The sequence below is a fragment of the Podospora anserina genome, chromosome 1 (assembly GCF_000226545.1).
Source record: "Podospora anserina S mat+ genomic DNA chromosome 1, supercontig 1".
Taxonomy (NCBI): Eukaryota; Fungi; Ascomycota; class Sordariomycetes; order Sordariales; family Podosporaceae; genus Podospora; species Podospora anserina.
The window spans coordinates 1,367,932-1,391,979 of NW_001914859.1; the positions used below are offsets into that span (position 1 = coordinate 1,367,932).

Below are 24,048 nucleotides of genomic sequence, written 5' to 3' on the forward strand. Positions count from 1 at the left end.
TTCCGATATGGTATTCGCTATCTATTGCTTCTTTTTTAACATTCCATGTTTCCACACACACACACAAAACTTGTGCTCTTGTCATCATAAACTCTGATATTCGGTGCTGTGCTGTGGCTGCTTTGCTACTGGGTATTTATTTTCCTTCCTCCATGTTTGTTTTCCCTTCTCTTCCCTCCTCAAACTCATCGCGTCTTCTCAAATGCCATTGCTTGCCAACGCAACGCTCTCCAACTCAAGGCTCTCCCAAAATGCTACAATCGCATTGTGCATGTTCCCCGCTACCACCCTCCCATTACCTCGGATCAGCCATAGGTAACTGCTGGCTGCCGCTTGGCTTTTCTCTCATCACCGGCAATATTCCGCTTCGGGGCTTGAAAGCACGGCATAAAAATGTCTTGGTCGGTATGCCGTTTCTCCCCGTCGCAAAATCAGGCGTGTGCAAAATATCTCCCGCCTTTCAAGTAATATCAAACATGGGCGGGAAAAGGCAAGGCTGTGAATACGAGAACCTCTCGGCCCTAGACGTCGGATTTGCGCGCAAAGGGATTACCGGGTCCACCAAATGTGCAAGTTGAAAAGAAATCAACGTAACTCTCGTAAAACCAGCGTGGTGCTGGCACTTCAGGCCCCTTGCTGGGCGGTTCTGGCGGCTCTCGTCGCTCTGGCAGCTGCGTTGGGATACCGAGACGGGTCGATCCGAGAGTGGAGAGGCCCAGGACCATACACGGCGACTCTGGCGTTGTGGTACCTAACAGATGGTCGCGAAGGAGCTGTTGCTGGCTGTGCCTGGGGTGGTCTCTGTTCCGCGTCGATGGCCTGGCGAATGATGTTGTGAACAAAATCGGGAATGCCCTCCCAATGGCCTGCTCTCGCAGCAGCCATCATCCTTGGCGGAAACACATCGTCGGCGGTAAGGGAGTGGGGACCAGGGAAACGGGCAATTTGATCGGCAACATGCAATTCTCCCGACTCGATGGCATTTTTTAGCCAGTTTTCCCATTCCTCGTCCAGCGGCATCGAATTGTCTCCGGATATGTTGCGAAGAGCCACTCGCTCGCGTAGCCTTTCGTTAAGCGCCACTCCGACACTTTCCAACTCCTCATCGCTTTCTTCCTCGATCATCCCATCCTCTGGCGTGGTTACCGGCTCGTCCGACACCTCGGAGGCGCGGCGGTAATATCCGTCTTGTCGGTGCCGAGGCTCCACCCATTCGGGGAATCCATCGGCGGTCGTGTCCCGGATGGCAGTTCCCTGTTCCCGCTCAAACCGTTCCTTTGCCCACCGTGTGCCCTCCCACTTTGTGAGGCCTTGGATTTCGGCGTATGTAAGGCGAAGGCCGTCAAAGGCGCGGAATAACCGCCGGTGCCACTGCCATCGACTGAGGCGGATTCGGTGGATGCGATTTGTGTAGTCGAGACCGGGGTATTTAGCTTCGGGTGTGTCCAAGTGGCCGTAGAACGAGTGGACTTCTTGCCGAACCTCAAGGACGAGATATCTTTGGAGAAGTTGAGTGAAGTTTTGAGGGTCTGTCTGTCGCGGCTTCGGAAACATGTACTCGTAGACGAGTTGGTCTACTGGGCGGCCCTTCATCTTGACCGGCTTCTCTCAGCACTGCGTGGCTCTCGCGAGGCAGGTCAAATGTCAGAAGCGATGGTGTTTATGTGCTGTTATCGTAGTGTGATGATGCTGAGCTGTACGGAATTGTGCTGTCTTGCTGAAGATGTCGTGTCTTGTTGAAGAGGAAAGCGTGTGAAATAAAGCCAAAGGTGTTTGACAAAGATCGGCACCGAAACAGGCAGGTGATGATATATGGTGGGCAAGAAGAGAGGGAAGAAGGAAATTGGGGTCCACGGGGCCGGTGTGGATCCCGGGGCACTTAAGTACAGCACGGCAGGAGGGCGTGCGGATGGTGCGGATGCAGATGGCTTTGGTCCCTGGAACGGCTGGACGGGGGGAACAGGCTGTCGGGTGGGTCGGGGGGGGGCGTCTTGGTCAGTCGCAGTCAGAAGTCAGGAATACTTGGTGCCCGGAATCTGCAGAGCGTGAATCGCTCTCGGTGTATCGGAAGGTCTGGGTATGAGAACCTGACGTGGACGGCAAACGAGAGGACGGGAAGAATGGAAGAAGCTCTGCCTAGGTGGCTGTAAAGCACGGCCCGAAGAAAGAGAGAGAGAGAGACAGCTCACAGCGGAGGCAAGTCGAGAGGCCCAAACAGTTTCCATGTGGGCGGGAAGTCGGTGGTGGTAGGTGGTGGTGCGTGGTGCGACCTTGGGTCAGGAACACGCCTGCCAGCCACTGATAGCCACTGCTAGCCACGGAGCAGCCAGCTGGGACTTACAGGAGAGTGCCACGAGTGCTCCGGAAAGGGAGAGTCATAGAGGTGTGGTGGCACACTTGCATGTGCCTCTGCCGCCATCTGACTGGCAGCCATCGTATCCAACTCCGATATTCCGTCAGGGGCGAACAGTTTGCGCCGACCAAACACCAAGCAACGCACGCACGCAACCATCGGGCTGGCCGCCTCAGCTGCATCCCATTATCTGCCAATAACGTCGCCTCGTTGTTTCCCTCGCCCGCTTTGGAATTCCTTTTTTCTGCTTCCGGACCTTTTCCAACAGCGCATCTCCCTGTGTGGGGAGCACCATGGACAGCTCACCAACTAAACTTGCTGTCCAAAGTAGATTCGCCCGAATGGGCCATAGCGCACCGTTGGACTCTCCATGCATCTGGATGACTCGCTGGCTCGCTGGGCTGAGCTCAGCTTGAACCCAATGCCCACCTCCTTCTCATGGAATCGTGGAATCGTGGTGATCATCATGGCATTGGTTTGATCTTCAACCGCAGACCCAGACAGGCACGTTGTGTTTATTCCCCCGGCCGCTTTCGCCGACGCCCACGCCCAGGTGTCTGACCTCAGCTGCGAACATCAGCAGCGACTGCGGAATCACCCAGTCCGACTCTGCACTGCAGTGTGATAAAATGTCGGCCTCCTCAACGGGCCTCGACCGGAGGAATTCTGCTAACTTCCCCATTCCCACCCAGCCATCAAATCCAACAAAGCATCTCATGATCCTCAAAAGACAACCCCCTCCTCGGCCCCCCGCTCTCACTGACCGCCAGATCCCAGCCAAGGAGACCCGCAGAGCCCTGGGCTTCCAAAGTGGAGAGATCTGAGGATGACGTCGGAGTTCATCAAGGGACACCGACTCTGAAAATCTATTTTTTCTCTTCTTTTCAAGTCACTTGAGCAGCCAAATCCCGACTCGTTTGTTTTGTTTGGCGCCACGCTCGCACAAAACACCCGCTAATCTAGCATGTCCCCATCGACCGCAACCGACTCTCAGTTTTCACACGTAACAACAAGACAGGGCTCACCGGGCGGGATGGCATGTGGGTAGGTGGTGGTGGTGGTGGTCGTCCTCGTTTTGGCCAGATATCTGCTCTGTTCCTTCTTTCTCCAGCTACTATTGATTGATATATCTGCAGCTGCCCGACAACATGCCTAGAAGGTCGACAGTGGTCAGGTAATATGGGCTCGGCTGGCGGTGAACATGGCGTCTACCCAACCGCCTATCCAATCAAGGCCGCCACGGAGCCTGTCTAAGTCATCCACCGGCCGGGTCTCGGTCACGGCGACCGCCCTCCAACGGCAAGCGAGCCCTTTGACTATCGGCGAATGGGATGACGCAACCTTCGGGATAGGAAGCTTTCCCCACGCCTGGATGTTTCTTCCTTACTACCCTCCTTATCCTTCAGGATCGGTAGCTGTGCCCGAGAAACACATGTGTGGTGCCGCATCCCATCTGCACGTTTGTTGGCGCAAACCGCATCTCCGCCCTGCACTTGGGGCAATGTTTCTTGTCTTGTGTGTTGTGTAAACCATTCTCCCCGGCCCTAATCCTAACGGGGCGCATGTCGCCGTGCGCTGCTCGAGAGTTGTTAGCGAGACCGGAGCGGGGCCCGGTCGGGCAGTTTGATGCCGATGTAGTGACCGGTCCTGGGCATTCCCGACCCGCGGCCGATATATATTACATATGCCACCGGCGACAAAAGCAGCCCTTGTGATGTGGTCTCTTGACACCCTGTAATTTCATCCCGCTGTCTCCGGAGCCAGGAAAAGGGAGATCTGGAACAATACCGCCAGAGCGCTTTTCTCTCCTCAGACGGGTGGTTGGTGGTGAGGCGTGAGCGAGTATCAGTAAGATGAGAGGGGATGGTTCTCCCGGCCAGTTGATGCGGCCCCGCTGGGCCATCACCCTGGGCTGTTACTCGCCGCTCACCATCATGATCATCCATGATCCAACCGAAGGGTTCGGCAGCTCTGTCAGTTTCCCTGGCACGAAAAAAAAACATTGGCCGGTTATCAAGGCCCAAGATGTTTGCAGAGAGCCCAGAGGATTACGCAATCGTTCAGTCTCTTTTTGAGGAACTGGTGATGGTGGTTGCATCTTGTGGCCGCATGGAAGAGGCGAGCTCTCCTCTTCGGAATTTGCACAACGTTGCGATCTCGTGTGAATTTTGTTACCTGGGCACCCTCACCACAAAATAGTTGACACACAAAAGTAAGTTAACCTATACAACCCTGTGAACTGCTTTACACCTTAAAAGTAACTTAATAGGCCTTTAAATAATCTTTCAAAGCCTGTTAACTATCTTTGAAGACCCATTGATTATCTTCAAAGGCCTATGGACTATCATTCAAGGCATGTTAGCCTACTTTAGCATCTCAATAATTTTGTGGCAAGGGTGCTGGGATGGGGTGGTGCACAGACTGACCCGTGATGGAATTTCTTGGTGTTGAGGAATGGTTGGTTCTCCCGATTTACACAGGTGCATATCTTGTGATATGAGTCTTCTTTTTACGTCAACCTCGTACACACGGCTTGACATTCCTTTGCTATCATTCAATTCGATAGCCGAGGAGGGTAGAGCAATTTATCAATGGTTTGCAACATGCTACCAGTGGTGGTTGCCATCCACCTCTCACTTCACACCACCTCATAACCACGAAACCCAACCTTACCTTTCACATACGACCATACCCAGTTGAAAATACGGCATCCCGTCCGCTCTGCCCGAGTCAAACAGCTGAGGGCCGAACTAGTACTCAGGTGGGTGACCACTGGGGAATCCTCGGTGTTGTATGTATTTTTCCTGTTTTTTGCCTCAGTCTCATTGTCCACACATGAACCCATCTCCTGACCCAAACCGTCACATACGACCACACCCAGCTGAAAATACGGCATCCCGTCCGCTCTGCCCGAGTCAAACAGCTGAGGGCCGAACTAGTACTCAGGTGGGTGACCACTGGGGAATCCTCGGTGTTGTATGTTTTTGCTCCACTCTTCAAGATCCACTTTTGAACTTTTGAGGCTTTGTAGAACTGTTTCGAAGTCTTTTTTCCTTCTTTTTCCCCCCATCTTACCCAACACTATGTTGGTTGGAGCAAGTACGAGTCTATGGGTGAGACTGATTTTTTTTTTTTGGGGGGGGGGGGGGGGGCTTTGTCTTATTTGGACACATGTCTCTTCGTAAACATCGTCACACGGTTGGGTTGCCAACATCTTGAGACTGACAGAAACCATCAATACCTTTGAACTTGGAACTCAAGTCAGTAAATATCTAGACACCATCAGCATATCTATGTCATTGGTTGATAGGGGCCTCACAGCGGCTGAAGACTCTTGATTCACATCTCGGTAATTAGAGCGCTGATCAACAGTTTTGTTCCCAAAAAAGTCTTCAAAAAAGAAAATGGCTGATAATTCGGGTAATCTTCACCAGCTGACTGACTCAACGCCATGCCTATAGTACTTGGTGCTAGTTCAAAGCCGTTGAGGAATGGATCATCATCGGTGGTGGGTTGACCAGCTGAAGAGAGACATTATAGCCGTTCCGGCGAAATAAAATATCTCAAGCGGTGTAACAAGGGTTGCTTTCTAGTCATATATAAGATAGATCATAAATGAAAAGGTCTTCTTCATCTCTACTATCAACAACTTTTGTCAAGCCAGATCTTTTCCCTGCTTATCACGGGCCAGCACAACCAGAGATATAAACATCATAACTTGTGCCAATACGTCAACACCCGGCACAATGAAGGTACTCCTTCCCCTCGTCCTCATTTAAACCATGAAAGCAAGATCAATAACAACAATTCAGTTCACCCCCCTCCTCACTCTAGCAGCAACCACCACCGCCGTCGCCTATCCCTTAATCGACATCTCCCTCGGCACCCCAAGGTTCGTCTGCCCCAGCCGGGTCCAGGCCTTCTGCAGCGCGAGCAGCATCCACAACGGCTGCACTGCAGCGGGCGAGTTCCGGAGTGATGCCATGGATACCTTTGGGCAGTGTGTTTGTGTCTGAGGTCCCCCGACACTATAGAAATCTGGAATATGACGGAGCTTGTACATATATCTCAAGGGAGGAAGTATTGATAAAAAACTCAAAATTTGAATTGTCCATGCGCTTGTCAACCTCCTTTTCTGCAGAGTGGTGATGAGAACGAAGATGTTTGAGAAAAGAATAATCATAAAAATGATATGCCTCCAGTTCAGGACTACCAAATGTTCCAGTGTATATATACGCCAGTGATCAAAACCCAATAGTAACAAAAGAAAGTAGGATATGATGATGCCACCTCGTCCGCCAAAATCCCAGTGTTGTCCTGTCATCCAAAAACTGACCATGCTAGCCCACCCATATACCAAATCCTCATCCATCATATGCCTCATGAAATCTGCCCCAACAACTCCCTCGCACTCCCCAATATCTCCCCCCCTTCTCCCTCTGGATACCACCTCCCTTTCCACCTCCTCTCCCTCTCCTTCTCCCTCCTCTTCACCCTCTCCAAATACTCCCTCTTCCACCTATCAACCCCCCACCTCCCCCTCCTCTCCCTAATCCACTCCACCATCTCCCCCAGCTTTTCCACCAGCACCTTCAACTCTTCCTCCTGGATTCCCTCGTTCTTCTCAACAACAATTTTAGTCCTATCCCCCCCGCAACGCTCGCAAAACCCACCCCCATAACACCTCCCCACCACCGCAGCAGCAACCGGAAAAAGAGCCTCAACCGGCAAACAAGACACCTAGTCCGCCACCGGCCCGCCCCTCCCCCCAGATGCCACCGGTTCGGCCGCCCCCGCAGCCGACATCTTTGGCGTTGACGGCGGCCACGGCCCAGACGATGAAGCTACAGAGCTGATGTCGGGGTATTTCCTGCCTGAGACTCCTTCACATTTCTAGTCAGTTTTATCTTATTCCATGAGAGCATGCCGGGGGATCATGTTGAGGAGCAGCATCAAGGGGAGGAACCAGGAGGAGGAGGAGTTGGGGTCTAGGCTGTGGTAGTCAGGGTTATTCGTACCAGTTACTCCCGCCCCGGCAGGACTAGGCATTCGCTCTCTGCCCTCGTTGGGGTGCGGTCTTTCTCTCTCACGGTCTCTGTCACGATCGCGGGACCGGCGAGGGGAGCGTTCCATCCGTGGGGGTTCACGGGGTGTGGCCCGCGGGGAAGACAACCGCTCGTCCCTTCGCCAGCGCTCCCGATCGTCATGGTAGCGGTCTCGTTCTCTTTCTCGCTCTCGTTCTCGACGATCTCGTTCCCGGTCGCTAAGTCGTTGGTCCCTCTCCCGATCTCGGAGGTGGTCACGGTCGCGGACTTCGCGGTCGAGGTCCCGACGGCGGTCGATGTCGGCGTGGCTGCTTGTGCGGCGGTGGTTGTCCGGACGGGAGAGGTAAGGGCCGCCGTTGTTGCGGGTGTAGCCCCGGACAGAAGAAATGTCGTCGTCGGATTCGACCTCGATAACGCGGTGGCCGCCGTTGCGGTGGAGGGAAGCGGCTGCTGCGGCTGGGGCTGGGGGACCGCGGTCTCTTCCGCGGTCGCTGGCTCGGTCGCTGTGTCTCCTCTCGTCGCTGTCTCGTTCACGGTCGCTGTGTCGTCTTGCCTCTCTTTCGCGGTCTGACTCTCGTGTTGGACGCTTGTCTCGCTCCCTGTCCCTCTCCCGCTCACGTGCTCTATCCCTCTCTCTGTCTCGCTCTCTGTCTCTTTCCCGTTCTCGCTCCCGTTCTCTGTCAAAGGCAGCTTCGGCAGCTCTTTGGCGCTCCCTCTCGCGCTCCCGGCTTGACTGTTTCCTGCTTCTTCGGATGCGCTCGTCCTCTGAATCAGTAGAGTCCGTCTCGTCGTGAGACCACGACCGGTTCAGCCTCGAACTGGGAAGATCTCCATCTCTGCTACCCCTAGAGGCAGTTACCACCACTGGTACTGGGCCTTCCTTTCTTCCTCGTGACCCGCTCAGGCTTCGTTGCCGCTCGCTGGCCGGTGGCATGCCCGTCATAAAGCTAGTGAGCTTGTCTTTGAGGTCATACAGAGTGCTTTTCCGCCTGTGCTCGTCGTCCCCTCTTGGTGTTGTCCTACCACTGTCACCTGGCGATGGTCGTGGTGAGTGGGTTCTTACGCCGGGGTGGGCATGTGGGTGCGATGTTGGAATGGGAGGTGGAGGCATGCTTGTGCGGATGATACGGGGCAACTCCTCGGAGCTGCCGGTATAAACGCGGCGAACACCGGGAATCGGGGGCTCGTTGGAAGGGCGCTGAGTCCGTCTTGGTGTTCGGGGACTAATCGGGGGTTCGTCCGACTCCGATGTGCTGTATTGTCTGGGCTGGCTGTGACGACGCGGTTGCGGGCTGCGATCAGGGCCGAGGTGAGGTATCCTAACTGATGGGCGGCCCTCCATAGGTGAGTGCGGATAATCGGAGAAGCTCCTTCGGCGTGATGGTTCATCGGAGGAAGACTGGCGATGAAGGTAGTGCTCCCGCTCCCTGGCAGCCTGTTCTCTGGCCCGCTCTCGCTCTCGTTCTGGTGATCTTGATGGCCCTGGTGCTACATTCACATATGTCACCTTGACTGGACGAGAGCCAAAGTAGTCGCGAGGTGTCCCTGGCTGTGGTGTCGGCGGGACGTGGTGAACATTGTATGAGGGGATCCTGCGCTCTGCATAAGTTGGCTTCGGCTCCTCTCTTGGCTTCTCCTTGGGCTTCTCCTTGGGCTTCTCCTTGGGCTCCTCTGCAGCTGCTTCCTGGATATGCTTAGCCTTGCACTCCTGATACCACCGATCAGTGTCGATGTCTGTATCCTGGGGCAGCGCTTCCTTGGGCAAGTCGGCAGGGAACTGGAAGGCAGTGTCAGGGTGCTTCAGGCCCCAGTGCTTGGCCGCATATTGGAGGACTGGGACTTGTTCCTGTGGCTCAAGCAGTGTCTGGATTGCCTGCCACCGCACAAAGCCCTTCGTTGTCAAAGCTGGAATCGATGGGGGAGCGTAGTCGTCTTCTGTTGGCAAGAGCCAGTGTTGACAGCCGAGACCCTGGAAAACATCGGATATGAAGGGGTTGTCCATATCGACAAAGAGGACTACCATGGCCGTTGTTAGCTTTGCGCATTGTTTGAGTAAGGTAAGATGCCGCCGTCCCACTCACAGTCAAAATTGTAACCGGCAGCCTTGTAGAAGGCTGCTAGCTTCTTTGGCGTCAAGTACCTATCATTCTTGTCACCGATCTCCTTGATCTAAACGCGCAGACCATTGTTAGTAAAGGCTCCATTTCTCCATCTCTGGGCAACATACGATATGTAGTGAGAGCGCCCTCAAAAACGCATCGAGAATAGGGGTCGGAGTGGGAATCGGCTTCGCTGTGGTGAAGAGGTAGCCATAGTAGGCGTTGCCGTCCTCGGCGTCTGTTGCGGTTGGATTCGCCATTGCTTCAGTTGTCCCTCAGACCAGCTTCTTGCGATGTTGGCGTCGGCGTTGGGTGGTTATGAAATACACCAGTGCACATCATATCAGCCCCGACTCTGAGTTCGACCTCGTGGGCGGTGGGCGATAATCGGCGTTGGAGGTTGCTGTCGTGACACGATCGGGAGGGGCAAAAATAGGTGGTTTGCAGCAGGAGGGGTTCACAGCAGAGGGATCCGGACATGAGATAATTAACCAAATTCTTGGATCTAAAAGTAACGAAGGTAAGGTACCCTATCTGAAAAGTAGGCGGGCAGACAGGAAAGTCGCCGGGCTTCCAAGATGCTGAGTTGTAGTCGGGTATGAAGCGAATAGCTCAGAGTCGCATTCGAGATGCTTCTTAGGCAGACTTGAGTCAACAAGAGTCTTCTTCAGCAAAGTGTTTGCAAGAATATCTGCGGCAGCTGTGCGCGGCGCTGTACCAAGTTGCGAAACCAACTCTGCGGGCCAACATATGGTTGACGCAACCAGTGACAGGGGTTCACCAAGTCTTTTTGCTGAGGGGCTGGACTGGTGGAGGGGCAGTGAGGGTTGGCAGGTTGGGTTCCAGGTTGGCAACACCACCGCTGACGCTTCAACTGCTGACACGTGCTTCCGGTTTACACAAGAAATCCAGCGCCTGCTTGTAGCTTCTCGTAGCTTCTCGTAGCTTCTTTTGTACAGGCATACTCGGGGTCCTCTGCCCAAGACCCTGGATAAGGAACTTAGTGTCATGAATCTCAACTGCACGTACGATCTACCCTGAGATCCACCTCCGCGTGGCTGGGACAGATGATCTCGTGGCTCCGCTGCGTAGCCGTTAGAATCATGGATCTAGAAGAATAAGAGGCTGGTGTTGACGTTGTGAAAAAGCGGGCGGAGCCCTGCCACTCAGAACCGTTCATCTGATTACAACATCAGACCTATCTAGTGACCATGGCCATCGGGCGCGCGACAACACCAACTCGGGCGAACGAGGTCAAAACACACAATTTGGGACGGAATTACATTCAAAACATGAGGCCAACACTGTTTGGCAGTTGAAAGACTGGAAAGACAAGCAACCATCCGTCCACCCCAGCATCTAAATAAACCCCGCACAGCTCTCGGTGTTATCCCAGATTCATCTGATATATAGCTCTTTCCTCTATTTGATGTCATATCCAATATCTCCGAGAAACCATGCCAGAAACCGCACGTGCTGCTGTATTTTGGTGTAACCGACCTCTGCTTTTGCTGCAGGGCACCCACATGCCGATGATGTCGACTGGTAACCTTGCCGTACCCAACCGCCCATACCCGGTCTCGGCACGGCCCCGGTCGGAGCCGGAAGGTGACCCAAGCCGGGGGACACGGACACAAGAGACACGGAGGACCCACCACCGGGCCACTGCATCCCTCATCAAATCCAATAACCACCTCACACGTGCAATGTGTAGTGTGCACACCTTACACATTCTCCCCTAAACCTCTCCCAAACATGACATCACCTCCCCCCCTTCCCAACCACAAACCGATACGTAGGCAACCTCACCAACCCCCTCCCCCCCCCATCCTCCTCCTCCCAAGTCAAAAACCTCTCAAACCCACTCCCCTCCAAGATCCTCTGACTAGCCTTATTCCCCTCCGCCGTAACAGCAATAACCACCTCCTCCACCACCCCCCTTTCCCCTTCCCCTTCCACCACAACCACACTCCTCGGATCAACCATCAACTCAACCACCCCCCTCTCCAACCCCCCCCAAATCCCCTCCCACCCCTTCATAAACTCCTTCCCAAACCCCCGCCCCCAATACTCCCGTCTAAACATATACCCAATCTCCGGCCACCCAAAACTCCACATCGCATCATGAAACCCCCCAATCCCAATCATTTTTCCTCCTTCTTCCCTCAAACAAATCGCACAGTTGTAATTCTCCCTCTCGTTCCCCTCCACAAACTTCTCCAACCTCTGCCACGTCTCCCCAATGTCTTTGTCCACCACCCCCAAATAAGTCCACACCATCACCTCCGGCTGGGTTCGCAGTTCGTGCAAAGCCGGGAGGTCAGTCTTGGATAGAGGGCGGATGATGAGCCGTTCCGTGTACACTGCCTTCCTCTCCGCGTTTAAGGGGAAAGGTCGCTTGGGTAGCGTGGTTTTCACACGGACAAATGTAGACTTGTCCGGCTTGGGGTCAATGACTCTGCTGTCGTCTGGATTGTTGGTGCCGTTTTTTATGGCGGCGACGTCGAGGGTGTTGTCGGCCATGATGCGCGATATGTCTGCCAAAGGTGAGTGGGATAGAATGGGGACGGCGAGTGTACGGAACTAGGTCAAGTCTGAAAAGAGAGATATATTGGAGATGAAAGGTGAAAATTACGTAGTCGTGAGGATCAGCCGTTGAGTCAGGCATCCCTGGCTGATATCAATATCGCAACCTAACTTCCTGTTTTGGAGTGGGAAAATGCAAGGCTGACACTGTCTTACACAACTGCATCATTCAGCTTGCGCCCTTTGGTCGACACATTACACTTTAACCGCCGCAAACCTACCGCGGTCAATGTCACCACCCGCGGAATCCAGAGAAGCGTCCAAACTTTTGTTCAATTTCAAAAACATTGCACGAGCAATCCCAGAGACCGTGGACACCAAAAGAGCAATAAGAACAACTGTGCCCCGAAACGCAAACCCGTGCTTGACCATTTATTCATTTCATGCTCATTCTAGGGAGCAAATGCTGGTAACCCATTTTCCTAGTGAACACCTGAAGAACCTGCCAAACCCAGCCACATCCATGAACCCCTTTAAGCAATAGTCGATGGGCGAGTGGCGCTGAAGACCTTCTTGGTGTTGGTCTTGGCGACACGGTGGGGGAGGGGGAAAGTGAGGTCCTTGGTGATGAGCTGCTTGATGTAGGGGCGCTTGACGTCCTCGGTCTTCTCGATCTCAACAACGCGGAGGATCTAGATGCAAATTGTCAGTATCTAGACTCGGGCACGATTTCCGTGGGCTTGTTCATACGTGGATGGATCTGAAACGGGCACGATGGCGGGCGGCCATGTCGGAGTAGAGAGCCTCAACAGCCTTGGTTCTGGAGGTCTCACGGTACTCCTTGTACATGTTGTGGGTACCAGACCGGGAGTCGTAGCGGATCCAGATGCCGAAGTTCTTGACTCTGAGGGGGTGCTTCTCGGAGATCTATGATACGGGTCAGTCTCCTCTGTCCCCGGCCAAATATTGATTCCAAGCGAGCATACCTGGTTGACACTGACGATCTCGCCAGTGGCCTTCTTCACCTTGCGGAGACCACGAAGGAAATACCAGAAACGGGACTTGGCAATAACCTCATTGGGCGCGAAGATGCGCATGCGATAGAGGGCGGGGCTGGGGTTAGCCTCGGTGGGCAGATGGCGCCCAATGACCTGGTATTCCTGAAGACGACCTGGCACAGATTGTCAGCATCTCGAGTGTTTTGTCGTAAAGATCCCGAGTTTGCAGCGATGGCGGCGTGTTTGAATATCGAGTGCTGGCCGGTCGATAGAGAATGCACAAACTCCCAGTTCCCCGTCGAAAATAGGCGATAGATTGCGGCCCCCGATGCCAACCCTGATATATCTCCTCAACATGGTCCTCCACAGCAACAATCAACGAGTCGTTCCCTCCCTGCCCAATTCACATGTCTTGAGGCAAGCCTCCCTCCCATCGTGTCATGCATTTCGTCGGATGGTGAATTTGTCGTCGTTCGTCGAAATTATTCTCGGTCGCCGCCTTCGCTGCAAACTCAAAAGATGCCAATGGAATCGAAAAAATTGCTTACCCATCTGGAAAAGGATCGTTAGATTAATTCAAAGGTATCTTCTCTTTACCACCGAGGCCTAACTTACTTTGCTGGTTTGTCGTGGATCGCTGTCGATGCCGTGTGCTGTCCGAGTCCAGAATTAGCGATAACGAGGGTCAAGAAAAAATTGGGTGTGCTTGGTTTAGGGCTCGCGCGCATTGACCATCCCCGCAGAGAACCTCAGCCACATGTGGCGGGGCCGAAGTGAGTTTAAAAGCTGACGCCACAGAGGTGGGGCAACTTTAAGATATGAGCTTGCAAGCCAATCAGAGCAACGCAATCCTCTCACGCTCAAGCTGCCATCTCACTCTTCCACTGCACTCCCAATACAGGACGATATTCCAGCCATTTACAAGATATTTGAGACTGCCCACCGAGAGCGATATCTGTAGAATTTGGCGGCTATCCTGCGATCAATCCGCATCTGCAGACAATTGTTCGACTCCAATAAGAACAACAGTCAACTCGATACCGCTCCCATCACTTGGTGGGGCAACCACAACATCATACAGCTTGCGCCCAAGCCAAGCTCACCCTGTCAACACCCCAGTTCAAACATCCCATCATGGAGTTCGGCCCAGCGCTTTACCACGAGTTTGGAGAGGCTTGGAAAACAAGGGATGGTTACCGACTAGCAAAGACCATCTCTCCAGAGTTGACTCCTAGCCAGTTGTCCAGCATATGGCAAAGTGCGAATGGTGCGGGAAGCTACAAAGCAGCTCGGGACGACGATGTGAAAGCAGCCATTAAGCGTGGTCTTTCCAGTAGTTCAGCGCGTTTGGACGGCATCGGCCAAAAGGAGATCAAGGGTTGGGTCGAGGTTTACTTTGCTTACTGGCAAGCTGCCGGCATCCTTGCTCAAGTGCAGCAGACCTCATCATGGACCAATGCTTATGAGCAGTGGAAAGTCTTGATCAACGCTCTGATCCAGGGGTATAACAGTCATGAGTTTGAAGCCTGGACCATTCCGTGTCTCTATGTGGCGGGCAAACATCTGCGGCTGTTTGCGATGCAGGCGGATGAGCACATAAGTGTCAACGACAGCTCGGCAACTGCATTCCAAGATGACTTTGACCCAGAATTACAGAAACATCAGAAATTGGAGGACTGTGCGCGAGTTCTTAACAAAGTATTCACGATTTGCCTGAGTGACAGGTAGGAATTCCGTGCTCTTGATGTTGCTGCCAGCTGAGGCTAATATCATTACAGAGCACCACTCGAAGAGTCTCGGAAATGGGGGCTCTATTACATCGTCAACCTTCTCTTCAAGACTTACTTCAAGCTCAATGCGACAGGATTGTCGAAAAATGTGCTGAGGATTTTGACCGCAGGACGGGGAGATATGCCAGACTTTCATGCATTCCCAAAGTCTCAGCAGGTCACTTTCAAATACCACGAAGGAGTATTATGCTTCCTTGAGGAGAACTATGCTGAAGCCGAGAAGCACCTGACGGAAGCATGGAACACCTGCCACAAAGACGCCATGAGGAACAAAGAGTAGGTGGCCTTCCATGCTCTACATGGATCTTTTACGCTTTGCTAATATGATGCACCTAGGCTGATCTTGACATATCTAATTCCGTGCCACCTCATCACAACCCACACCCTTCCCACAGAAAAGCTGCTGGAGCCTTACCCACGACTACAAAAGCTCTTCCTCCCACTCTCTCGGTGCATCAAGCAGGGCGAGCTCCACAAATTCGACATCGCCCTTCAGGAAGCCGAGGACGAGTTTGTCAAACGGCGCATCTACCTCACCCTCGAAAGAGGACGCGACATCGCACTACGCAATCTCCTCCGCAAAGTGTTCATCGCCGGCGGCTTCGAGCCAGTAGCGAAGGAGGGAGACAAGCCTGTTCGCCGGACTCGTATCCCAGTAGCAGAGTTTGCCGCGGCTATCAGCCTCGGCAGCGAGGAGAAGGTTGACAATGACGAGGTTGAGTGTCTTTTGGCAAATATGATTTACAAAGTGAGTCAAAACTATGCCTTACCTTCCATGTTTCTACCTGGGGCGTCAAGGCATCCACGGCTGTCGACATTGATTGGTGTAACATCGTCCGTGAGTCATCCAGTCACTGACACCGTTTGTTTGTAGGGACTGATCAAGGGATATATCTCTCGTGAACGGAGTATTGTGGTGCTCAGCAAGTCGGGGGCGTTTCCCGGGACTGGCGTTTGAGCGGGGCAGATATGGGCGTTGACCGCGCCCCATTTGGGAAGGCTTGATAAGATCTTCATCAACTGCTGTGTCCAACTGGATCTTCTGGGACTCACCGAGTTCTTGGTCGTGTAGGGAGAAGGTGGGACAATTTCATGGTGGTGCCCCCCAACCCGACGGCAGGAAAAGAGGAGGGATCATCCATCCCGCACGACGGCATTTGTGGTGGTGCCATCGGATATCTATCACCACTTGGCGTGCGTGAACAAGCCTGGGAGCTTCTCACACCATCACCAACAAAACAACGGGCTGCAAAAAGATCTTGAGAACGAAAGGGACATGAATTACGGATATGGATAGCATTTGAGCAGGAAAAAAGCTGTTAATCAATTACAAAGTCAGTTCAATCCACTGTCTTGTAATTTTGTCTCCTCCACCAAAAATCCAAACTACAGGAATCAGGGTGAGCGTGAACAGCGTGAATCGGTGACTTTGGGGGGTGTTGGTTTGGTGATATAGTTTAGTGCGGGGTTGCTTTGGAAACGGTCCCAAACGGGGCGGAAACCCACTAAACATCGCCCCCCTTTTCCCGCAGCAATCAAGTGTGCCGCACCACCATATTTACACCGTAAGCATTACTATTACAGTGAGGTACCGAGAAGGTTCAATCCATGAAGATGACACCATTCCTTTTTCTTTTGTTACAATCATCTCATTCGGTACTTTTTGCAACAGCCCACACCACCATGCGCCCCCCTGGCTTTTGTCTCTCGATCTACGGTACCCAACATGCCTCCGTTCTGTGGTCGAACTGCGTGTTCACTGCCTGCGCAACAAGACATGCTTTTGAATCAACCCCTGAGTGATGAGATGAGCAACAAGGCTCATTCATCTTGAGTCACTTACACAAGGGGATTGTCCATATTCCATCATCACGATGGCACAAAGACATGTTTCTCCACCCCCTCTTCCCATGTCTGATGGAAATATCCAGAATGGTGTGTGTGAACGGGTCTGACCGTCTTCTGTCCCCCTTATCTCCCCCCTGCCATCGAAAAGGTGGTGTGGAAAATGGCGGTTACCATCCTATTGGACAACCCAAACTTTCCCAGCTGTATGGATGGTGTGGGTAAGGTAGGGGATGAATGGTGCGGCAGGCCATTCTGGACTAGGTAGCAATGCAAAAGCGGGAGTTGAAAATCCGCTTCAATGGCAGGTCGTGGTGGCAAAAGAAACATTCTTTTTGCTATCGTCATTACCGATTAATCCACAATGACACATTCTCACCGAGATCAAATTTTCAAGTATGAAGGCTCTCACGGAGATTTCCAGAGTCTGCAGAAATTTTAGGGGGGGGTGAAAGCTCTCCAAAAATCGGCTGGCAAAGCTTGGTGTTTTTCTCATTCTCAAGAGAAAAAACAACGAGAGAAAAAGCCTCCGCCTTTTTTTCCCTCCTGGTTTTGATATCTTGATATCGTTCCTGAGTTATGTTCCTCTTTCTTACTGCAAAAAAAAAGAAGAAAAAAAAGAGAAAACAAGCTTTTTTTTCCAGCAAAGAGCGTAAGAATCGTAGTCATACAAATCACCCACCCTCCCTCCCTCCCCCCTTCCTATTCCCGTTGTCCCACTGTCCAGAACATCTTGATCATTCTGCCCTGTTCATTCCATCCTCCGAAACCCAGCGTTCGCTCTTCGTCTGACGACCGACGTGATATCCAAACCAATGTGAGATGATGGTACAAAGGAAACAAGGGAAATAAAACAATCCACCCCATGGTAGTGTGCCGTCTAATACAAATACGGCTAAAACTTCTCAAAAGCATGCCAGAAGAATGAGAAATACCCGCCCAGAATATATTAGTACAAATGTTTTGGGGTTTTTAACTTGTGAATGTCAAGGGAAAAACAACCAAAAGAAAAAAGCAAACCCAGAAACTCCAAAAAAATGAAGAACAATCTATGGTGATAATGATCCCATAATTAAGACCCTCCCGAAAAAGTAATAAGAAATAAAAGGGTGTGAAGAAGAGAAGAAAAACACATGAGTCATTAAGTTATGAGAGGGTGTAACAATAGCAAAAGGCCAAACAAACAGCATCTCGAGTCGGGGGTATTTGTTTTGTTTTATTGATGTCGAGAGGGGTGTGCGAGACCGTGGTATCGCGGACAAAGGAAAAACAGACAAAGCAGATCAAGGCAGTATCATGATGGGCAGCCTAAAAACGGCCGCCGCTTCTCGGTGTGCGAGGGGTGCTCCTATTGACCAGTCAGTCAATGGCCAACAGGACTATACGCAGATGGGCAAAACTTACGCAGCACTCGAAAGGTCATCAACATGGTTGCACATGGCCACAAACAAGTCAAAGAATAGCTGGGTGCCGCCGTTCAACATCTCAAGCTGCATCGTGCCGCTCTTCTTGAAGGTGCTGCGGCAGCGGATGATGAGGGCGAGATAATGGGCGCGGAGCTTGGAGTCGGTGTCGGGAGTGTGGGCGTAGGCGTAGCGGGCCGAGGAGAGAATGATGCTCGCTTGGATACCGGATTCTGTCTGTGTTAGCGTTGAGAACAAGTCAAGAGGAAATGGTGTACATACGAAGACCTTGCTTTCTCAATGACACCCTCTTCAGCTCGTCTAACCCATACTTCTCCGCCGCGCAGTAGATGACCGTGTCCTTGAGAAGCTCGCCGTCAACAGTATGGTGGTAGATGGTGGCATCATGACGCGCCTCATCTGTCAGCTGCTCCATCTCCCACGAGTTGCGCTTCTTGTTATGCACGAGGCGGGGGAAGTAATCGCCCTTGTAGAGATACTCGAGGACAGACGAGAAGATCTCAGGCTCTTCGTCGGGCAGGGAGATCTTCTTCGTCTGGGAGTCAAACATCTGGTTCTGAAGGATGTTGAGGAAGAAGGGTGATGTGGAGAGGACATGTTCGTGGGCAGCAAAGACGCGTTGCTCCTGGCCGACGACGAGAGTTACAATGGCGGAGATGGGAGAGTTGCTAGGGTCATATTATGTCAGTATATTGAAGTGGGCATGCAAAACATCTAGCGACTTACTCAAAGTTTGAGTGAGACGCATTGGCATTGGAAATGGTGCCTGCACGACGACGGCCGGATTGAGACTCAGGTCGTCGCTTGGAAATACCGGCCTCCTTGCTGAATGACGAAGTCGACTTCCCAGACCGATGACCCCTACTGAAGCTCTTGCTCCGCACATGTTGAACAGGCTCGTAGCGGGTGGAAAACATGATGTTTGATATTCTTTTCCTCGCCCAACTCCCTTCGCACTCGAATATCCCTCCTGGATGCTGTGCGGGACGGTACGGTGGCGGCGGAGGTGATAAGTGCGTAATTAAACAGACAGAAACAATAATGATGAAACAAAAGACAAAAGCCGGGAGTTGATGGCCGATGGACGATGCGATGCTGATGATGGACCCTTCCTTACCTGTGGGGAATGAGGCGATGAAATGCACTCGATGGCAAGACCAGAACAAGTCTGCATCGCGCGGGGAAGATGAGCCATATTATATAACGGTACGAGGCGTCCATGCGCAGATGCCTGGAAAATCTCTGCCAGGCGGACTCATGAAGCCTTCTGGGCGACACCGAAGAAGGTACTTTTCCGCGCGTTCCATGATTGGACGCGTCTGAGTGCTATCGGCCCCGACTGACCCCTGCTCGTCTTGATGCGTTATTCACACGATATCACCTGACTTGGGAGCTAGCTGTTTTAGGCAAGGCTGACTGGGGGGTTGGCTGGAGTCTGCCAGGGGAAATTCCATGGATCATGTCTTTTACAGGGATCAGACCATGGCGTGTGCGAGGCAAGGGACGGGTGTGAATGGAAGGACTTGCGACACTGATGACCAGATGTGAAAACGGTGAAAGTGAAGGCTGATCCTGCGAGGCTGCCTACATATCCTCGAATCACCTGTCTCCCGGCAGTGGCGTGAAGTTCTGCTAAGCAGCAGCTGGCAAGGCAGCCAAAGCCTCCAGCCTTTTATTTTCATGTCGAGGAGAAGATGTGATTGTAAAAGGATCAGACTTTGACACTTTTCGAGATGCAAGACATCAATTGAGTCAATTGGGTCATTGAGACAGCATTGGGGAGAGCTTCGAGCCACAACTTGTTGGGCGAGACCTGGTATCTTATAACACAAGCACACCACCTCCACAGTCCACCCGAGGCCGACCCAACGCAACGGACGGAGCAAACGACTGCTTCAGCCGTGCCGCTAATTGACGTGCTTTGGGTAACATCACGACGGATTGTCAACGCTTTACTTTTTCGCTGCTGGTTTCGCAAGTTTCTGGGATCTTGGCACACACTCTGATGCAGCCAACTGTCAAATAAGGTATGGGGTCGTCAGAAGTGTCAATTCTGGTGTTGTTCGAGGGAGGGTTGCCCAGGTGGCTCCCTGAGGCCGGACCAGTTGGCCCAGGTCCCACTGCCAAAATATTAATTCCTTAACAGTGGGCCTCATTGACTATTCTGACGCCAACCGGTGCCCCCCTGTTCTGTCTGTTTTGTGCCATGGGCCCGCTGCCCGGGGTGATCTACAGGGGCTCGGATCTGCCCTACAAGATGCCATCGCCACCCCAAAGTTCATCACCGAGAAGTATCCAAGGCCCGCTTTGTCAATTTCAAGATTGCTTCTGAAGCAAGCTTTTTCCCAGGGCCTCGAGCAATCGCTTCTTGATGGAACGCAACCGAGGCAACCCCCTTTTCAACGGGGAGGCCGAGTTCAATGCATCTTTGATGCAGCTTTTCGGTTTGCTCTCTCGGCACAAGCTCATCCCGCTCAGCCTGGAGGATGTATATGAAGGGTGCGTCGCAACTTTTCTCTTCGGCCTTTTGAGCCATCAGCTTCAGGTTAGCATAGCTGTCCAGATGGTTTCTGAGAAAAGGCCACAGGTATTTGTATGGCAACCATTTTTGGGGATAGAGCGTCCCTAGCATCGATCGTATCGATAGAAAGGGGGTCTCAAGAATTACGCCCTGGATAGGTAGCTTTTCCGGGATGCGTCCGGTTGCGGCCAGGTTTGTTGCTACTCCCGAGCCAATCGACTGTCCCCAAATCAGGAAAATCGGCTTCGTGGTGCTGTCTTTGCCAAATGTTCGCTCATGGTGTTGCAAAATCCAGTTTGCTCCGGCTTCGGCATCGAGGCGGATGCCAGGCTCAGATGCGCGGCCACGGGACGTCCAATATCCTCTGTAACTCAGGCAGACAAAAGTCAACTCCATTGGTGCCAGAGCATATTGTTTGCTGTCACTGACAGCCCGCAACACCCACGACAGGTCTGGCAAGCGAGGGGGGATGGACGAGGCGTTCCCTACCGCAGCGTCAGTCTCGCATACAGTTTCCTGCATATCTCATGGTGGCTGACCCTGAAAGTAGAGCACATATACATGTGCCACAACAGACTTCCCGACGTCCGCGGCTACCTGCCGATTCCCCTTCGGCAGCGGCACCGTCGCAACCGCCATTGCGAGATCTGTTCCGTCAGCAGCTTTGGTCCTCTCCTCCCTCCACTGAAGTCCCCCACAGCGGCTTAACCAGTCAGCAATGCGCTCGCTCCTTGCAGTCGGGGGCAGTCCTGGCATGTAGATGATCTTGTTCTGGAAGACCACCATCATGATACATTTCCAAATCCACAGCCCAATCAACAAGCCAGTGAACATCAACGGTGCCACTAGAATTGTTTGGGTATGAAGCCTGCGGCGGCAAGTGCTCTCCATTAGCATGATGTGGGTGATACGTGGACGAAACCGCCGCGGTGGACCATGCTGCACATCGACCCGAAACTGAGGCAATCTCAAGGGACTGCAGCAACGACAACTCATGTGCAGCAACGACTTGGGGACCGGCTGATGCCATTTGATGTGCCTGCTGAGAGGCCGATAGCGACCAGAGAGGACTGCGTATGTTACAGGCATTGGCGGCAGTCATTGGCGGGATGGCCCGCGGGATGTTGCTGGGGTGGGATGGCGTGTTGAAACCGCAAGAGATCTCGCTCTTGTACAAGTATTTCGCGCTCCTCATGCCATGGCCTCAGTCATGTGTCCAGCTTCCACTCGTCAGACGTGGAGATGAGATGCAGCAAGGTCCACCTGCAGGTAGAGACCCGTACGTGCCGTGTGAACAAAAGGGCTGGGTTTGGTGGAATTGGGCTGGTATGGTTGGGCGGAAAGCTGTCCAAGTCCCCAGTTGTTGTCGTCATGTAATTCGTGGAGGAGTAGCTACCTGGCCAGCACTATCGCGAAGGGGTCCAGAGAAGATAGCAACCGGAGACCCAAAGACGAGGTCGCGGATGGGGAAATTGGGTGTCTAAAGATCAAGCGAGGAATTATGCTTTTCGTCTGATGGGAAGTATGATCGAATGGTTGACGCTGGTACCAGGACGTTGGATATTGACAGCGGGACCGGCTTACCTAACGATCACCGCTAAGCCCCGCGCTGACTTCCCGGCTTAGTGCATTTCGGGTGGCTGACAGCAACCGATATGAGGTGATGATAAGCATGGGCGCCCCTCTTTGAAGGCCGGCTGGCAGTTGGTCGACCAGTGACCTCAAATTTCTACCACGTCTTTGCCCACAGCCGCTGTCCAATATAAACCAGCCTGGGTCTCGCTAGGCTGAACGTCCGCGCCCATTTCTGCCTCTTCTGCTTGATTCTGAATCGCAACACATCACAAAACACAAACATCAACCATGCCTGCTTCCGTAGACCTTTCAGAGGAAGCGCCCCGGTCGCCTGGCCACCACATCGAGCTGGTTGACGACAACCCCTCTCCGCGACACGACGGCGAAACTAGTCCCGGGCTTAAGAATAGCAAGGGCTGGGACGGCAAGCTGCGTGTCACTAAAACTGCCACCCTCGCGAACCCCGAAGCTCTCTCAGACCCCGAGTACTCTGATGATGACAATGTGGTAATAGGAGAGGAGGTCCCCGCTGACGAGGGCAAGTTCCTTCCTCCAAAACTATGCCAGCAATCCCCCAGCTAACCTCCCATCCTAGACCTCCTCGACGACGAAGACCCCGAAACCGATGAGATCATTTGCACCCACTCCCGTATTCAGTCTATCTCCGCCCTCCGCCTCGCGCGCTTCCAAAAAGTCGTCCGCATCTGCCTCCGCCAAAACCTCATCCAAGACATCGAAGGCCTCTCCGGCATAGCCTCCACCCTCCAGGAACTCGACCTCTACGACAACCTCATCTCCCACATCGGCCGTGGCCTCGAGGACCTCACCAATCTGACGTCTCTTGACCTCTCCTTCAACAAGATCAAGCACATCAAGCACATCTCCCACCTAACAAACCTCACCGACATCTTCTTCGTCTCCAACAAAATCTCCAAAATCGACGGCCTCGAAAACCTGACCAAGCTCCGTAACCTCGAACTCGGCTCCAACCGCATCCGCGAAATCACAAACATCTCGCACCTCACCGCGCTGGAAGAGCTCTGGGTAGCCAAAAACAAAATCACCACCCTCAACGGCCTCTCGGGCCTTTCCTCGCTGCGCCTCCTATCCATCCAATCCAACCGCATCAGGGACTTGTCCCCCCTGAAGGAAGTCCCCCAGCTGGAGGAACTCTACATCTCGCACAACGCGCTCGAGTCCCTCGCCGGGATCGAGAACAACACGGCTTTGCGCATCCTCGAAATCTCCAACAACCAAATCAAGTCGTTGAAAGGGCTGGGGCCGCTAAAGAACCTGGAGGAGCTCTGGGCGAGCTACAACCAGATCGGGGACATCAACGAGGTGGAAAAGGAGCTTGGGGACAAGAAGGAGCTGACGACGGTGTACTTTGAGGGGAACCCGCTGCAGCTGAGGGGGCCGGCGGTCTATAGGAACAAGGTCCGGCTCGCGCTGCCGCAGGTGAGGCAGATTGATGCTAGTAAGTTTTGTTTTGTTATACCCTCTTGCCTGGATGTAGAGCTAACAAGGTGTGTAGCGTTTGTACGAACAACGTAAACAGCATGAGCCTGTAGTTTCTTTTTTTTGGTGTTCCTGAAAGTAGAAATGGTTCAGCCCCGGTGGCGTTTTGATTTTTTCTCCCCCGCCTTTTGCGGAAAAACTCATGTATTCCCCTGTCTTTTATACCATTTCTTTTTTGTTGTATTGTCAATAGCATTGCAGGTGGCGTTTTTTGGTTTCCCGTCTTTTGAGCTTAGAGGCTCCTTTTTTGGAGGACGGCTAAGAAGGCCGGGAGAACAATCACATATTTTTTGATTCCCTTTTTCATGTATGTCAAGAAGGTATTATGCATTACTTTGTTTTGATTTTTATGTC

General features: G+C 52.8%; 8 protein-coding genes across 8 annotated transcripts, besides 2 other annotated features; 2 read left to right on the forward strand and 6 right to left on the reverse strand.

The window, feature by feature from the left end:
* Positions 1-624: 624 nt before the first annotated feature.
* Positions 625-1,593, reverse strand: PODANS_1_3760 (uncharacterized protein; the record flags this gene model as incomplete). Its single annotated transcript, XM_001912543.1, has 1 exon — positions 625-1,593. One exon carries the CDS (start codon positions 1,591-1,593, stop codon positions 625-627), a length of 969 nt encoding a protein of 322 aa, XP_001912578.1.
* A 3,436-nt stretch (positions 1,594-5,029) lies between these two features.
* Positions 5,030-5,167: a sequence feature (rRNA 5S).
* A 47-nt stretch (positions 5,168-5,214) lies between these two features.
* Positions 5,215-5,340: a sequence feature (rRNA 5S).
* A 1,921-nt stretch (positions 5,341-7,261) lies between these two features.
* PODANS_1_3770 (uncharacterized protein) lies at positions 7,262-9,757 on the reverse strand (the record flags this gene model as incomplete). The annotated part of the gene is made up of 3 exons (XM_001912544.1): positions 7,262-9,414; positions 9,480-9,567; positions 9,623-9,757. 3 exons carry the CDS (start codon positions 9,755-9,757, stop codon positions 7,262-7,264), a joined length of 2,376 nt encoding a protein of 791 aa, XP_001912579.1.
* A 1,501-nt stretch (positions 9,758-11,258) lies between these two features.
* On the reverse strand, positions 11,259-12,080 carry PODANS_1_3780 (uncharacterized protein; the record flags this gene model as incomplete). Its single annotated transcript, XM_001912545.1, has 1 exon — positions 11,259-12,080. A coding segment is annotated over one exon (822 nt), but the record flags the coding sequence as incomplete, so codon positions are not given.
* Positions 12,081-12,556: 476 nt separating this feature from the next.
* Positions 12,557-13,120, reverse strand: PODANS_1_3790 (uncharacterized protein; the record flags this gene model as incomplete). Its single annotated transcript, XM_001912546.1, has 3 exons — positions 12,557-12,715; positions 12,774-12,950; positions 13,010-13,120. The coding sequence occupies 3 exons, from the start codon at positions 13,118-13,120 to the stop codon at positions 12,557-12,559; spliced, it is 447 nt and encodes a 148-aa protein (XP_001912581.1).
* A 1,035-nt stretch (positions 13,121-14,155) lies between these two features.
* PODANS_1_3800 (uncharacterized protein) lies at positions 14,156-15,769 on the forward strand (the record flags this gene model as incomplete). The annotated part of the gene is made up of 4 exons (XM_001912547.1): positions 14,156-14,745; positions 14,800-15,087; positions 15,148-15,637; positions 15,686-15,769. The coding sequence occupies 4 exons, from the start codon at positions 14,156-14,158 to the stop codon at positions 15,767-15,769; spliced, it is 1,452 nt and encodes a 483-aa protein (XP_001912582.1).
* Positions 15,770-17,964: 2,195 nt separating this feature from the next.
* PODANS_1_3810 (uncharacterized protein) lies at positions 17,965-18,997 on the reverse strand (the record flags this gene model as incomplete). The annotated part of the gene is made up of 4 exons (XM_001912548.1): positions 17,965-18,004; positions 18,061-18,292; positions 18,342-18,748; positions 18,807-18,997. The coding sequence occupies 4 exons, from the start codon at positions 18,995-18,997 to the stop codon at positions 17,965-17,967; spliced, it is 870 nt and encodes a 289-aa protein (XP_001912583.1).
* A 1,364-nt stretch (positions 18,998-20,361) lies between these two features.
* Positions 20,362-21,690, reverse strand: PODANS_1_3820 (uncharacterized protein; the record flags this gene model as incomplete). The annotated part of the gene is made up of 2 exons (XM_001912549.1): positions 20,362-21,086; positions 21,141-21,690. 2 exons carry the CDS (start codon positions 21,688-21,690, stop codon positions 20,362-20,364), a joined length of 1,275 nt encoding a protein of 424 aa, XP_001912584.1.
* A 741-nt stretch (positions 21,691-22,431) lies between these two features.
* On the forward strand, positions 22,432-23,730 carry PODANS_1_3830 (uncharacterized protein; the record flags this gene model as incomplete). The annotated part of the gene is made up of 3 exons (XM_001912550.1): positions 22,432-22,714; positions 22,772-23,653; positions 23,711-23,730. Coding segments are annotated over 3 exons (1,185 nt in total), but the record flags the coding sequence as incomplete, so codon positions are not given.
* Between the last annotated feature and the right edge of the window lie 318 nt (positions 23,731-24,048).